At 47.1% G+C, this 15861-nt stretch overlaps 1 protein-coding gene across 2 annotated transcripts in view; it reads left to right on the forward strand.

The window, feature by feature from the left end:
• COL4A6 (collagen type IV alpha 6 chain) overlaps window positions 1-15861 on the forward strand; it is a 358879-nt gene that overhangs the window by 330366 nt on the left and 12652 nt on the right. For both annotated transcript variants that reach the window (XM_049873259.1, XM_049873261.1), the window contains 14 exons: window positions 1118-1189; window positions 1456-1563; window positions 2679-2900; window positions 3267-3428; window positions 5304-5474; window positions 6194-6337; window positions 6774-6899; window positions 7355-7536; window positions 9476-9539; window positions 10190-10264; window positions 10759-10866; window positions 10962-11069; window positions 11682-11753; window positions 12077-12202. In XM_049873259.1, the coding sequence (XP_049729216.1) occupies window positions 1118-1189; window positions 1456-1563; window positions 2679-2900; window positions 3267-3428; window positions 5304-5474; window positions 6194-6337; window positions 6774-6899; window positions 7355-7536; window positions 9476-9539; window positions 10190-10264; window positions 10759-10866; window positions 10962-11069; window positions 11682-11753; window positions 12077-12202 (1740 nt within the window). The remainder of the gene's footprint in view (window positions 1-1117; window positions 1190-1455; window positions 1564-2678; window positions 2901-3266; window positions 3429-5303; window positions 5475-6193; window positions 6338-6773; window positions 6900-7354; window positions 7537-9475; window positions 9540-10189; window positions 10265-10758; window positions 10867-10961; window positions 11070-11681; window positions 11754-12076; window positions 12203-15861) is intronic.

The raw sequence follows: 15861 nt of genomic DNA on the forward strand, positions 1-15861 counted from the left end.
AAAATGCCATGAAGCGTTTATATTTGCAAAGAGAAGTGAGGTTGGAGCATGAGTGCCAGCCAGTTGAGTGAATAGTCTGAATCATAGGTTGTATACATAAAAAAAAAAAAATAAGAAATGCAGTTTGTGATGTATTTTAAGTACAGGCGAAAGCAGTTCATTACAACTGTTGGCTCTGTGGCTTAAAAGCAGAACTTGGGGAATTGTTTTAAGGAATAGGCAAGACTTAATTTTAATTAGCATAGCAATTGTTTGTAAATGGCACTTGAGGGAGCCAACAAACAATTTGTTCACCAGTGTTTTATTAAGACTCCCCTTTGTGATCTTATAGACTCTTTTTATTTGCATTATAAATGAGCAATAAAGAATTTGCTAGGGGAAAGGCTATGAATGTCTGTTTCAAAGTCTCAAATATTGAAAGTGACTGCCCCTTCTTCCTGAGCAGCAGAATTGACAGTTTCAAATGAGGAGCTGAAGGAAAGGTCTTGGTTTGTCTGTCATGGACAAGAGAGTGGCCTTCGGTGTTCACCTGGTACAGACTTACAGGTTCATCTGACCAAGGACATTAAATAGGTCTTAGTGATCCCACATGAGGTGTCAAAAAAAAAACTCAATGGTTTGGGAAAAGCCTCATTCCAAGAAAAGGGCAGACATGTAAACCTGAGGAGTCTCGACTTCAAACCCTCCAGTTTAGTCATGTGGGTATAATAGGCCCTTAGGACTAACCCCAAGCCCCCACCCTAGGGAGAAACTCTGTCTGAGAGTAGGGTGAGTAGTCAGTCGCCATTTGCTGTTGTTCCTGTGTAGGCTACCTCTAGGAAGCCTTGTTAGGTAACAGCTACTGCGTGACTGTTCACCAGGCACCAATGGTTTGGGAAGGAAGATCTTGGCACTTGGACACTGAGGACATTTGCATCTGTAAACTATTGTACTCTAGGGGTAACTCCCAAGAGTTTCTGATGCCAACATTGTTCCGTATGGGCAGCCAGCTACTGGATGGGAAGAAGAACATGGTCATTCCATAAAGTAGAATGGGATGGGAGCTAAGGAGTATGTTAGCAGGAAATCTTCCTTGATTGAGTGGGTTCACCAGATGCTTACATGTTACCATTTACAGGAATCACGTTGCCATGTATTATTACTGGCTTATACGGTCCATCAGGCCTCCCAGGAGCTCCCGGAGTCCCAGGTATGTAATAGGGCCAGAGGAAGCCACTGAGCACAGCTATAAGAGCTATGAGCCTAAGGAAGCAGAGCACAGTACAGATTCACATCCTTCCTGAATAGGCAGCTTTGGGGCATTGAGGCAATAGAATGGCTGCTGGAGAGGGCAGTGTGGGGAGGTGAGGATAGGAGAGGCCCTCCAGGAGACTAGGAGACTTGACTGAACATCAGATGTCATACCTAGCCACACTGACTTTCCTTTCCCCTCACTACTTATGTTTGGGTTTTCAGGCCCTAAAGGAATCCGTGGCTACCCTGGGACTCCAGGCCAGCCTGGAGTACGTGGAGCTAAAGGAGAGCCTGGAAGTGCTGGATTAGTTCGTCTCCCTGAATTGCCAGGTTAGGAAAGGCACTTCTCGCCTGCTTCTCCTTTTGTGTGTGTTTGGATTGTGGTAGCCCTCTGCCAATTACAGGAAGCTAAGTTTGCTCTCTGGGGTGGGTGAGAAGGTTTGATTTCATACCCAGGCAAGACAGAGTTTAGAGCCATAGAATGACAGCGTATCAGAGCTGTAAGGGCCATTGGAGATCAACTGGGACAACCCCTTCACTTTCAGATGAGGAAACTCACACCCAGTGGAAGATGACTTGCCTGAGATCACAAAGCTTGATCACTAGTGACCAAGCTAGATAGAAAATGACTTGCCTGAGATCACAAAGCTCGATCACTCGTGACCAAGTTAGGACTAAGAGCCAGGTTGTTTGACTGCCAGTTCTATGGCAGGTTCCTGAATCAGCTCCTTAAAGGCCAGAGAAAGAGATTCAGATCAGTTAGAGGAAAGTTGTCCATTTCTATCCCTTTTCTCATACCCTGTTCCAACCCGTGCTTCATTAACACTAACTACACCAGTGGTTCTCAGAGTGAGATGCTTCAGCCAGCAGCTTCAGCAGCACCTGGAAACTTGTTAGAGAAGCAAATTCTTGGCCCCTCTCCAAGACCTACTGCTCAGAAACAAATGAGGTGGGGCCCTGCAATCTGTGTTTTAACATGCGTTCCCCACCCCAGGTGATTCCATTGATGCTCAAATGAGACAACCACCAGCGCCTTACAGCATGGGCTCACCTCGGGGCCACGTGCTCTCGGGGTTTATTGGTGCCTCAGTTCCCTCCCCCACCCAGAGGTGAGGGAGGAATCCTAGCAGCAGTTAGACAACTCCAGAGGTTGGGGCTCTTGCCAAGAGGTCTGGGGGGCGGGTAGCTTGTGCTGTTCGGCAACTGTAGGAGCCCCAGGAGCAGGCTGCTGAGCTCTGCCCAAGGGCCAGGCCTCACTGAAGCAGAAACTCTTCCAGGTCACATGGTGCAGCCCCTGCCTCAGGGCTAGGCCTCCTAGGACCAGAGATTCCTGATCCTCAAGAGAAGTGACACATGTTATTAATATGGTAGCTTCTTATGACATCTCTACCCAGACAAATTGCTTCGAAACATCCATGGCCTTTATTTTTGCCTCTTTACATTAGGATTTCCTGGACCTCGTGGGGAGAAGGGCTTGCCTGGGTTTCCTGGGCTCCCTGGAAAAGATGGCTTGCCTGGGAACGTTGGCAGTCCAGGTTTACCAGGTCCCAAGGGAGCCCCTGGTGACATCTTTGGTGCTGAAAATGGTGCTCCAGGAGAGCAAGGCCTCCAAGGATTGCCAGGGGACAGAGGATTTCCTGGAGACTCTGGCTTTCCAGGACCCAAGGGTGACTCTTATCTAAAAATCTACAGAAAAACCTTTCAATAACTGGTATACTTGCATGAATGGGGGCTTCTGGGGTGATGGATTACTTAGGGGGTTAAAATAAAATACCATTTTGTTCTGTCCCTCCTTTTTTGGAAATTTCCTTAAGTGGCCTGAGTCCATTTTCCTATCTTCATAATTCTAGAAGTGACCATAATTTCTTGCAAAGCCTCTGGTTCACTGCCAGGAATAACAACAAGGATGTTGCTGAGAAAATAGTGGCGCCTGGGATGAATCCTGAGCCAAGCTCTTTCTCTGGAAGTTGCTTTGGTGACCCGGCCCCTGCTATCAGTCTAGGCTGTGATCATCTGCCCTTTCCTTTCACTAGGTTTGCTTGGGAAGTCTGGCATGCTGGGCGCCAAAGGTGAGCGGGGCAGCCCTGGAGCACCGGGACACACGGGAAAGCCAGGCCCCCGAGGGCCAGGTGGCCTGTCTGGCATCAAGGGAAAACCTGGTCTCCCAGGAACAGTGGGCTTTCCAGGCTTGGCAGGTAGGTCCTTTGGAGGAGGAACCCCAGTTTGACAGACTTCAGCTCGGCTCTGGGCCCAAGCGTCCGGAGGGGCAATGGCAGCAGTGTGCCACGGTCAGATTTGAAATGAGACTTGACTTTCCTAATCTCTCAAGTTTCAAGTCACCCTTGCAGTTCCAAGCAGAGCAGGCTTCTGCAGTTTAGCTCCCACAATATTATAACAAATAATTCCCACCTCCCTCTCCCATAAGGACTCCCTGGGTGGCACAAAGAGTTGAGTGCTTGGCTGTAAACAGAAAGGTTGGTGGTTCAAACCTACCCAGAGGTGACTTGGAAGAAAGCCCTGACACTCTGAAAGGCCACAGCCATGAAAACCCGATGGAGCACAGTTCTACTCTGCAATACGCGGGGTTGCCATGAGTCCAAAACAACTTGATGGCAACTGATTTGCTTTGGTTTTTCCTTCCCCCATATCCTCACATCCCCTTTTCATGCTTCAGCCTCTCCCTGCCTTCCCCAATTAGAGAAGTCACCCTTGTTGTTGAGGTAGGTCTAGCCCAGCCTCCATTGCCTTCGCTGGGGCAGTGGGGAGCCTGCTTTGGGTTGGAGGAGGAGCTTGAGCAGAGTGTGACTGTTCTGGCGACCTGCCTCTCAGATGAGCATGCCCCTGAGGATCCATGGCCAAAGTGTCCTTCACTCAGCGGTGGGGCCTGCCACACCCTGGTTCTAGTGTGCACAGCTTGCCTCTTTCTAGCACCACTCTCCTCAACTTACCTCAGCAACTACATTACCCTTCCTCCCCTTACTCCTGGCCAAGTGACTGGAGTTATTTGCAGAGCCACTAATATCCTTTTTCTCCCCTTTGTCCTTCTATGTTTCTGGGGTCTTCACATAGGCTGTCCAGGTGAGAAAACACAGCACACAAGCTCACAGACTAACACCTCGCCAGTTTTGCCGCTCAGGGAATTGTCTGACCATACGCTATAACCTGGTGTGGCCTGCAAGGCCAGGAATCCCTGAACTCATGCCGTGGGGTTAGCTTCTATTGAATTTCCTTCCCTTGTGGCGGGATCCCCTTCACAGCCTTCCATTCGAATCCTGGGGCTTGCAGCTACTTGATGGCTTTTCAGTCCTTAGAAAGCCAAGTCAGCCATTCATTTAGGCCCTTGGGGGCCCAAATACCTCTGCCGTCATTGATTTAATCCTTTGGTTTTTTAATTTCCTTGCTTTGTACCTGAACATTCCACTTTGGCAGCAGCTCAGGAGGTTAATCCCATTGACCAATTTAAAGCATGGTTAAAGTCTCCGAATACCTAGGAGACCAAATGGGCCTTGGGGATTTCTACAGTATTTGGCTCTAGGGGGTCTTTCAACCTTAATGCCAAGGAACCGGCTGATTTAACTGCTTGCATGAGAGATTAAAAGGGCAGCCCTGAATCCATGGCTCCCTGGGAGGCTGAAACAACAGCTCAGCTTTAACCTCTCCTTCACCGATTGGCTCAGGAAACAGCCATTGTGGGATGATTCAGACAGGAAGTACTAGGAAACTGGAGCTCGGTTGCCACCCTGGCTTCCCAGAGCTCCATTCAGAGGCTGAAGTGTGAACCACATTCATAGAGGATGAAGAAGTGTAATCAGAAGGGGTTTTGCTCTCCCTGCCAGCTACTATGCCGTGCTGGAGGTAATAGCCATTGGCATGGCACTCCGGGTGGTAGGTGCTAATGCTTCAGCCAACTAAGAACTTTGCCTACTAGCAACCTGCATATGCGAGTGTAAAGGGCCATTTACAAAACCCAGCGGGGCAACCAACCAGAAGCCATGGAAATGGGCAGTGGCCCAGATTGAACTAGAGCCTCACCTGATGGCTGTTCTGTGTTCTCTCCTGTACTGATTCAGGACGTCCTGGAAAGAAAGGCTCGAGAGGTGAGGCAGGTCACCCAGGATCAACTGGAAAGAGAGGTCTGCCTGGGCTCAAAGGCCTTCCTGGATCTGCAGGCCTAATAGGCTTCCTGGGGAGCTCAGGCTTGCCAGGGGCCACAGGGTTGCCAGGTCTCCCAGGCCCAAAGGGTAAGTAAAGTGATCACCAAGACACCAGTGAGTGCCAACAAGGAGCATCCAAGCTGCCCAGCTTGCCCCTCCCTCTCTGCCAAGGGATGGGAGAGTGGGGAGGGAGATGGGCAGGGCTTTTGGGGGCAAGTTCTTTAGACAAGGATAGCGTAAAGAAGGACCCCCAGCCAAGGTGAATCACCCTCGCTGCCTGCTGGGTAGAACACTGGGTGGAATATCACAGTCAGTAAGCCCAGGACAATAACAGCCAGATTGGGTTTACTCATTTGTACAACCCCTACCATGGAGCCTGCTAGCCCTCACTTCCTGTGATTGCTCTGATATCCGTCAGAGGTTGGATAGGTGACTTCCGCATTTTATACAGGGAAAAGTAATTGATCCAAGGACGCACAACTGGTTAGCAGCAGAGCCAGAGCTAGAGCTCAGCTCCCTGCCTCCTGGCCCTAGGCTTTTTTTTTTTCCTGTGCCACATATGAGCTCTAAACTTGGTGAATCTTAAGACAGGTGCCCACCTCTTGTCTTCTTTAGTGCCATGCACAGGGAAGTAGCATAATGTATAATAACTAAGAGCATGAGCCTTGGTATTAGAGAAACCTGGACTTAAATCCCTTCTCTGAAACTTCCTAGATGTGTAACCTTGGGTAAGTTATTTAACTTTTCTGAGCCTCAGTATCCTTGTATATAAAACAGGGATAATAGAAGTTCTTGTCTCTCAACAGGTGAGAAGGGGTCCGTTGGACTGATAGGTTTTCCAGGGATACCAGGTCTCCCTGGTATTCCTGGTGCAAGTGGATTAAAGGGAATTCCTGGGTCACCAGGAAGAATCGGAACATCTGGACCTGCTGGTAGCCCTGGTGAAAAAGGTGAGCTGGGGAATTGATTTCTAGAACTGCCACCCACACTTCAAAGGTACATTTTGTTTATGGACTTTGTCGTTCATGTGGCTTAAACCAAACTTGTGTTAGATAATAAGATTTTTGGCTTCTGAATTATGGCCTTTGAAACTAAAAGACCTAATCACTTAGCACTTCATGTTGGAGGCCTTGCCTATACATTTTCACATGATCATGGGAGGAGAGTTTTGAGTATGATCAAAAGTTGCTGATGGACTTTGGGCTTGTAGAAGGAGAGGGCATAAATAGAAATGCAACATTGGGAGAATAGAGTGGGAAAGAACATGGAAGGGCCCAGAAAGTGGGCCAGGGGCTGGCGTGAGAAGAACTGATATGCCAGGTCAGCCCATGCCTGACCCCATGTCTAAGCTCTCTCACCCTGATCTCATGATATCCATCCCTGCAGGAGACAGAGGCAACCCAGGGCCAGTCGGAATACCTGGCCCAAGACTCCCAATGCTGAATCTTTGGTTCAAAGGAGACAAAGGCTCCCGGGGCTCAGCTGGATCAGACGGATTTCCAGGGCCCAGAGGTGCTGGGGCAGGGAATGGGCAGGAAAAAAGCCCAAGAAAGGTTTTATGACCCAATTTGACTTCCTTCCTGAGAGAAATTCTCCATTACAAGGCCCCTCAGAGCAGCAGTGGGTGGCAGCAGGGGCTGCAAGGAGGCTGCCTTCCCTGGGCCTGAGGGGTGCCTGGACTTTAAGGCTGCCATTTGTTATTGCCACTGGGTAGCTGAGTTTTTGACCCGCAGGCCATGGCACCCCTGGAGGAGCCTGGCAGATAGTGGGACTTGAGCGTAGTTTTCCCACTGCTGGAGCTGGGTTGCCTGAGTAGTGCTCCCTAAGGCTGAAAAGCACCCCCCCCACCCCCACCTCCACCTGCTCCCAAGCGTGTACTGTGCCTGTGATTCTGGGAACCTGCACCTTAGCAAGCTGGTTTTCTCTTTCCCATAGTCTATTTCCATGCCCTTTTTCTTCTTCCCCAGGTGACAAAGGAGAGGCTGGCCGCCCTGGGCCAACAGGCCTCCCTGGAGTTCCTGGACTTGCCAGCTCTATCAAAGGACTTGTTGGAAGGCCAGGCCCCTCTGGCTCCTTGGGACTACGGGGCTTGCCTGGCCTGAAGGGAGCCCCTGGGATCACAGGCTTCCCAGGAATGCCTGGAGAAACTGTAAGTGTACCCAGCTCTTTGTCTCTCCACCAGGGAAGGGCCTCCCACAGCAGGAGGAAATGCCCCTTTTTTCCACCGTTCTGACCCCAACCTACTTCCCAGCCCCTTCACTCAAGATGTCCTCAGACAACTCCCTCTCCTTGAGTCTGATGGGTCTTCTCATCCTTTCCTGAGCACCCCCTCTTCTATGCCTTTGTTCATGCTATCTCCTCCACAGACAGGGGCTTCCTCCCTTCTCTGAAGTTGCCTAATACCTGCCATCCCTAAGGCCCAGCCCAGGCCCCATGTCCTCAGAAACCCATAAGCTCCTACCACACTGGCCCCTCTGTACTTCTCACTGCCTGTATCGATCCGAGTTGGGTCTGTGCGGGTCTGATTTCCTCAGCAAGATCAGTAGAGCTTGAGAACAAGGACTCCCTTACATGCTTTCTTGCCTGTGCCCCACTGCCAGCATCCCACATTGAGTCAGGCACATTGTAAGAATTCAGTACAGATGTCTTGATGTTTTGACAGGAAGGTCTTTGAAGCTCCATAAGAAGCAAAAACTGGCGGAGAGTCAAGTCCATTTTCTCTGAGCTCTTAAAAGGCAGGGCAGTAGAATGGGCTTAGGAAGGACACAGACCAGGGTGTGAATCTCAGCTCCATCACCCATTAGCACTGTGATCATATGCATGTTGCTTAACTTCCCTGAGCATCACGTTTCTCATCTGTAAAAACTGGAAATAATATTCAAACCTCCTTCACACGGTATGTATAAAGCACTTAGCACTGTTTCTGGCCCATAGCAGGCTCTGGATAAATTGTAGCAATGACAGTACTAGTGTTGAAGGGTCTAAATGAATTGGGTCACAGAACACCTGTACTGCCCCTGCAAGCAAAGTGCCTGTCCTTTAGAAGTAACTGTCAATTTGGTGGAGAGAACACACACACACACACACACGCACACGCACACGCACACGCACACGCACATGCACATGCGTGCCTGAAGCAGTTGCCAAAGAAATAGTTCTAAACTGGGTGGTCCTGACTACCACACACTAGGAGGGGGGAAGAAAGGTGGGAAGGTGTTTTGGGAGGACTACACAGCATGAGCAAGGCTCAGAACTAGGAGTATTTTATGGCAATGTGTAGGAAAATACCAGGAGGGGGAACAGGTGGAAGGGAGCCAGTGTCCTGGGTAGTGGTGGCAGAATCGTGGTCCAGTGAGCACAGTGACAGAGCCCAGAACCCAGCCTCCTGCCCATGGCACTGCATGGCATTTGTCTTTGCTGGGTGCATCTCAAAATTAGTCAAAACCACACCAGGGGAAGAATTGTGCTGATGGCAGCAAACATGCTCACTTCCCAGACTTGGATAGTATGTTGGACATTAGACAGTGCAGGCAGCTTTTCCTGTGAAAACAGTAACAGCCCAAATTGAGATTTCAGCACCTGCACATGTACCACCTGCTACCTGGTACAAGAAAGAGCTCTTGTTCTCTGCAGAACCAGCAGTGGAGGGCTAGCCCTGCATGGTGGAGCGACATTTCTTTTTGTGCATGAAGAATGGCCCCAAAACTTTGGCAGGGGAGGTGGTAGCAGACTGTCTGCAGAACACACCAAGTGCTTGACCTGTCAATCTCTGTATTTTCTAAGAGACTTGCTAGAGCAGCCAGACTTTGATTTCCCAAGATTACAATTTTGATGGGCAGTGGGAAGTTATGAATGACAAGACCAGGATTAATCTGCAGATCCAGTCCCTCCCCTAAAAACCCTAAGTGTGTGCCTCTGCCCTTTGCTTATTACCTTCCTGTTTGCAAGCTATACTCCTCCACCCCACCCCTGCCACAAAGTATATGATATACATCTCTCAGACATGGCTCAGGGAGTGGAAGCGTGAACCAGAAGGTGGGAAGCCCTGAGCTCTGGGCAGAAATAATGATTCCCATATTGCTTTGCAGGGTATACGGGGTCTTAATGGAGCTCCAGGGCTCCCAGGAGTAGCTGGTCTCCCAGGTTCTAAAGGTAAGGAGCATTTTCTATTTTAATGTATTTTTTTTTTAGAGTAAGGTAGATTTCTAGCAGGCCCAGGACTGTCTTGGGGGAGACTATGTTTAGGGGAAAGTGAATTAATTTACATTTCCACTTTGGCCAAAGCTCCTTGGCAGCTCTTGGTCCTCAAAGACAATGCGACAAACAGTAGTACCTAACAAGCTGTCTCTCTCTCTGCAGCTTTCTCAGAGCTAAAGAAAAGGCTGTCGTTTGTGTGGTTTGACCCATCTGCCTTCTAGGTTCAGCAGCAGAGGGGAGCCTTGACCTCTAGACAGTTTTTTCCCTCCTGAACCCAGCCCACTGGGCAGGAAAATTTCCTACCCTTGCTGTCATCACTGTTCATTCTGATGATGTGTTAGGGCCCCTCTTCTCTGCCCGTAATGAGCCTAGTGATGTGTTTCCCAATGGAGATGGGCTGCATGTAGCCACATGTCATGCTAATCAGCTGGCAGCGTCCCAGCATCTTGTTGGTGATTGGTTACCTCTTAACCCATGGGTAATTTTGTCGAGGAGTTTCTCTGGCCATATTGAGTCTAAAAAGATTTTGCATTCAAAGGCTTTCTTTGGTACAAAATGAGCTATAGCTTCTCCCAATGACTGGAACAATGTTTCGATATCCCCAGGAGATCCAGGCCAGTCACTTGAAATTCCTGGTACCCCAGGACCCAAGGGACAACCTGGGGAGCCTGGTTTTAAAGGTAAGGTAGCTATACTTTTGTCTCACATGTTTCACACACTCCTCCAAGCTAAGGGATGGAAGGAATTTTGGGATCAACGCCAAGTTCTACAGCTTCCATCCAACGCAAAAAGATTCCTACCTCACACGTGTTCACTAACAGGCAGCCCACCGTTTCTCCCAAGCAAACCTACCTGCTCTCTCTTGAGAGCAGAGACCTTTGGGACAATGGCATCCACCCCCTTAGTTTAATAGACAGTTATCTAAACTGTGCTTCTTGAACATTTCCACCCACTGGGGAACACACAGAACAAGTTCACTTAATTTTCAATTGGGTGGCACCTTCCAGATGTGAAGACAGCTGCCTCAGTCCTTTTCAGAGCTCCTTCATTGGGCTGAATATCCCTAGATCTAGCACCCTCAGTTCAAGGTGGTTTCACCTTCCTGCTCACCTCCTCCTATGGAGGAACATTCCCTGAAATGTGGTCTGGTCCTTCAGCATTCTTCTTGGTCTAGGTATCAAAGGAAAAGATGGCCCAATTGGTGATGTGGGTTTCCCAGGAAATAAAGGTGAAGATGGAAAAGATGGAGTTCCTGGAGACATTGGCCTTCCTGGCTCTCCAGGTACCATCCCACATGACCATCCTTTATTCTGGAAAGGTTAGGATTAGCTTCAAGCTATGCCCCATTCTGATCTTCTGCCTTGGTTTCACTTTCAGGATTCCCCGGGATTGCAGGACTGAGAGGAGACCCAGGGCTTCCAGGTTCTCCTGGTCATGCAGGGGTAACTGGACCCTTGGGACACCCTGGCCTAGTAGGACCTAAAGGTGTGTGTATTTGGGAGTAAGGCAATGGGGGAAAATATCCTTCCCTCAAAAAAGGACATCAACTACTTTATTTTTGGAGACACTAGCTGAGGATAAGCCATACCCAGGGAAATCATTGACTGGACTAAAAAACACGAGGGATATTGGGCAGGGAAGAAAAGGAGGATGAAGAAGAAGAAAGGAGGGCAAGAACGAGTGGGAAGAGAAGAACATGGAATCCATGGAGAGAAAAGTTAGCAGGAAGGTCATTGCTTCAACATATGTAGACTTTTCCTGCCTTAGAGATCAGGGAGTGAGTTTCTAGAACCAGTCTCTGAGAACTGGCAACTCAAGGTCTCAGCATTGCAGTCTGAGTTCTTACAGATATCTAATTAGCTATTACGCTACTTTTGATGCTGCATTAGTCTCTGATAAATGTCCTGAGAAATCTAGGGTGGGGGGCTATAGTTGAGAGGTGGTCTGTTCTCCCTTAGGATACTAGGTAATCCCTCAGGAAAGACCATAACTTTTAAAATGAGAATGTTGCGGTGCCCTTGGGGATAGGTTGCTACCACTTGCTGCCCCTTTATGACTCAGAGTTGTTGAAGCCATTTCTGCTGTTCTCTCCCCTAGGCTTCCCTGGACTTTCTGGCTTACATGGATTAAATGGGCTTCCAGGAACTAAGGGTGCCCACGGCACTCCAGGTAAGGACGAGCCCCAAGGGTGAGAAGGAGGGCAGTAGCTCTTCCAGAAGCCTGGCTAGCCATGAATTCTCCACTGAAGTGTATCCCATATGCTTGGACTCATAGATCTCCTTGCCAGCCCCCCAACTGGGGGTCCCTTGATGTGGCAAGGAAGGAGGGTAGGGTTTGCCCTACCCAAATAAGCTCTTCTTCCTGTTATTTCAGTACTCAGACTTCTGGTGTCTGTTGGGCAGGCCTCCCTCTCAGGCCCCAGGCAAGTGAGTTAGGCCTGAGGGCCTCACCCACACTGAGTTCTATCCCCCTCCCTCTGCATCTCCTCCTAGGACCCAGTATAACCGGTGTGCCTGGGCCTGCTGGCCTGCCTGGCCCCAAAGGGGAAAAAGGCTCTCCAGGAATTGGCATTGGAGCCCCAGGGAAACCAGGTGTGAGAGGACAAAAAGGTGGCCGAGGTAAGGGCGCTCAAGTCAGGTCTGTAGATGCTGAGGGAGCCAGGGGTGGGGTCACCTGGGTTATGTGGCTCACAGGATGTCTTCACATCTCTGGGAGTGTCAGAACCCAGTAAGACTGACCGCCTGTGGCGAACAAGAGGGTAGGCTGTGCCTAGGGCTGCGAGGAGTGTCAGAGAGCAGTAACAAGTCGCCTCTAGCCTCCAAATTCACTCCCACTCTTCCTTATTAACCTCAGGGCCTCTCTTGTTCTCTTGGGCAGAGCCTGGGCCTAATTGTCCTGAGGAACAGGGCTTGTCCATTTACTGAGAAGTTTGACAGAATTTGCTCAGTGTCTAGTGTAGATGGCACTGGCCTGGGCCCTGGGAAAACACTGTGGCTGCTAGAAGGAACCCATGACTAAGAGGACAAATGTCTCCCCAGGACAGGCACACAGGACACACTGGTATTTATTGGATTTTCTGGAAAGCAGGGTCCACCCTAATCTCTGCCCCTGACTCACACAATGCCTGAAGTCCTTTTCTGAGCCTCCGTTTCCCACCTGTCAAATCACAGGGATAAATTCTGATTATTTTTCTTTCCTTAGGAATGTTCTGAAGACCCATATACATCTCACTCTATGTAATGAATTCAGCATAGCGGCATGGTTAAGAGGGTGGGTCCTGGAGTCAGACCAGCTGGGTTCAAATTCCAGTTTCGCCTCTGACTTACCGATATGGCCTTGAACAAGGAACTTATCCGTCTGTCCCAAATGAACCCTTAGTTTTCCTTTTCTGTAATGTGAGCATAATAAGAGAACCTACCTTGTAGGATATATGAGGAATCAATGAGGAATGAGATAATTTATGTAAAAACACTTAGTGCACAGCCTGATGCGTAATAGTTGCTCAAGAAGTATTGACTACTATATTATTACAGGTTACCTGGAAAATCATATTTGTAAAATGTTCTGTACCTTGTAGCTCTGGGCCCTGAGAGCCCGCCATACTTTATTTGTTTATATGCGTGCTTGTGTAATGCGCGTATTTTCCAGGAACTGTATTCAAACATTACTTCATTTCCTGCTGCATTTTGAATTGGTGCATCTGCTGTTTCTGTGTTTACTCTTTCCTTTGGTCTGAACCAACCTGTTGTTGTTTTTTTTTTTTTTCTGAAAGCCAGCAGCTTCTCCAGAAGAAGGATTCGAAGCAGGGCCCAAGCCTGCCGGGGGTTGGGGGGGAGCTGTGTGGTTTCTTTCACAGGAGATAAAGAGGAACAGATAGAAAGTCAAGGGCATTTCCTTTTCCATTTTCAAACCCTGACTATGAATGTCTGGGCATTAAATTATTCATTTGCTTTAGCTATCTGACATAATAAAGTCACAATTACAAAGACAGTCAACACTACATGTCCAGATGGGTAAATTTCAGGAACTTACGGTTGAACAACAACAACCAAAAAGGCAAGCTGCAGAGAATACATTTGATATAATTCTAGTCATAAATGTTCAGAAATAAGCAAAAGCAAACAATATATTGTTGAGGGTTACAAATACACGTGGTTGAATTATGATGAAAAGGGAGGGAATGATGAAAACAAAAATTCAGGCATGGTTGCCTCTGAGTGGCTCCCTGAGTGACGCAAACAATTTGCACTTGGCTACTAACAAAAAAGGTTGGTGGTTCAAATCTACCCAGAAGTGCTACAGAAGAAAGGCCTGGCGATCTACTGCTGTAAGATTACAACCATTGAAAACCCCATGGAGCTCAGTTCTACTCTGACACGCGTGGGGTCACCACGAGTTGGAGTAGACTTGACAGCAATGGTTTTATTTTATTATTTGCCTCTGAGAGGGAGAGAATAGGGTGGGATCTCTGAGGAGCATGCAGAGAAATTCAAAGGGTAACACTAGCTTCTTTTTCTGAAATTGGTGGAGGGAACATAGGTGTTCATTGTATCTGGATTATTCTTTACACATGTTGTTTCCTCTCAATACCTAATTAATACAATCCATTTACAAATACAGCAAGTATCATACCTCCCCAATCGGAACCTAGCTCTGAATTGCTGATGGAAGTCAGTGTAAAAAGTAGATTTACCCCTAAAAAACGCCATCGAGCAATCCCTGTCCTTACAATATCTTTATCTAAACTGTAAATTATGCCATTAATTTTCATGTTTTCACTAAATATTGAGAAGGTACATTTGTATATTTAGGGTTTTTATGCTTTAACACTGGAACGAGTTGGAAAAATGCATCTTGCTTTTGCATCTACTCATTTGAAGTGTTTTATTGTGTGTGTGTGTGTGGTAAATATATATGTAACAAAACATTTGCCATTTCAACGTTCTTCACATGTACAATTCAGTGGCCTTACTTGTGTTTATCAGGTTGTGGAACATTCACCATTATCTATTTCCCTATTTTTTCCATCCTTAACAGGAGCTCAGTGTATAGTGTTTTATTCTTAATTACAGAAAAACATGAGCTTTTTGCACTACTTGATGTTAGTAGTATCTTTATTCCAGTGCAATTATAAAATCAAGAAACAGGTAAGGGAAAGAGGAGACTCCAAAAACTGCCATGGGAACTTTTTATAATTTCTCTGGGGCCCACACTTACTCTGTCTTGTTTATTAGTTTTGCATAATTTTAGCTTCTCTATATACTGGGTTTTTAATATATTCTATATGGAGCCCTGGTGGTGTAGTGGTTAAGGGCTCGGCTGCTAACCAAAAGATTGGCAGTTCGATCCACCAGGTGCTCCTTGGAAACCCTATGGGGCGGTTCTACTCTGTCCTATCGGGTCTCTGGAAACCCTGGTGGCGTAGTGGCTTAGTGCTATGGCTGCTAACCAAAAGGTCAGCGGTTTGAATCCACCAGGCACTCCTTGAAAACTCTCTGGGGCAGTTTTACTCTGTCCTATAGGGTCTCTATGAGTTGGAATCGACTCGATGGCAACAGGTTGGGTTTTGGTTTTATGTATTATATATATACGTATAAAGCTATATTTTCAGGAGAAAAACATATAATATGTCTTTCTTTTCAGATTTTAACCTTTATGAAAAAGAAAAATTCTTCAAAGGTTCACCAAGATATAACTGACCATGCTATAAATAGCATCATGCAGCTTCACAACTAATTTTTCTTTTTTAATTTTTTTCCTGACCTAAATAACTGGATAACTGAGAGTATTTTCTCCAAAAGTATTTTTTACATTTCTTCAGAAGTCAATTAATTAGATCATGAGCTATTTAAAAAACACCTGAATTGAACCAGTTTACTGTCTTCCTGTACAAGTTTTCATGGATTTACTTCTTAGACTAATATGAGAAGTTCAACATATTTTTGGATTTTCTTGCCACAAAAAAATAAAATTCAACAGTAATATTTTTGAACTTTCTTGTCACAAAGAAAAAATGAGAATTTCAACCATCAGAACAGCTTATCAATTTGAATCTATTTTTCTTCATTTGAATATCATCTAGAAAGCATAAAATAGATTTGTCCCCATGCTAGATGGATAATATGAACTTCCACATTTGTATATATAGCTTCGATGTATTCTGCCATCAGGATTATCATCTATGTACTTGGCATATGAATATTAAATAAATTTTATGTAATCTGCTGAAATTTTTGTTTTTGAACATATTACAGTAGAAATAGTTCTACAAACAGAA

Source organism: Elephas maximus, chromosome X, assembly GCF_024166365.1.
Source record: "Elephas maximus indicus isolate mEleMax1 chromosome X, mEleMax1 primary haplotype, whole genome shotgun sequence".
Lineage (NCBI taxonomy): Eukaryota > Metazoa > Chordata > Mammalia > Proboscidea > Elephantidae > Elephas > Elephas maximus.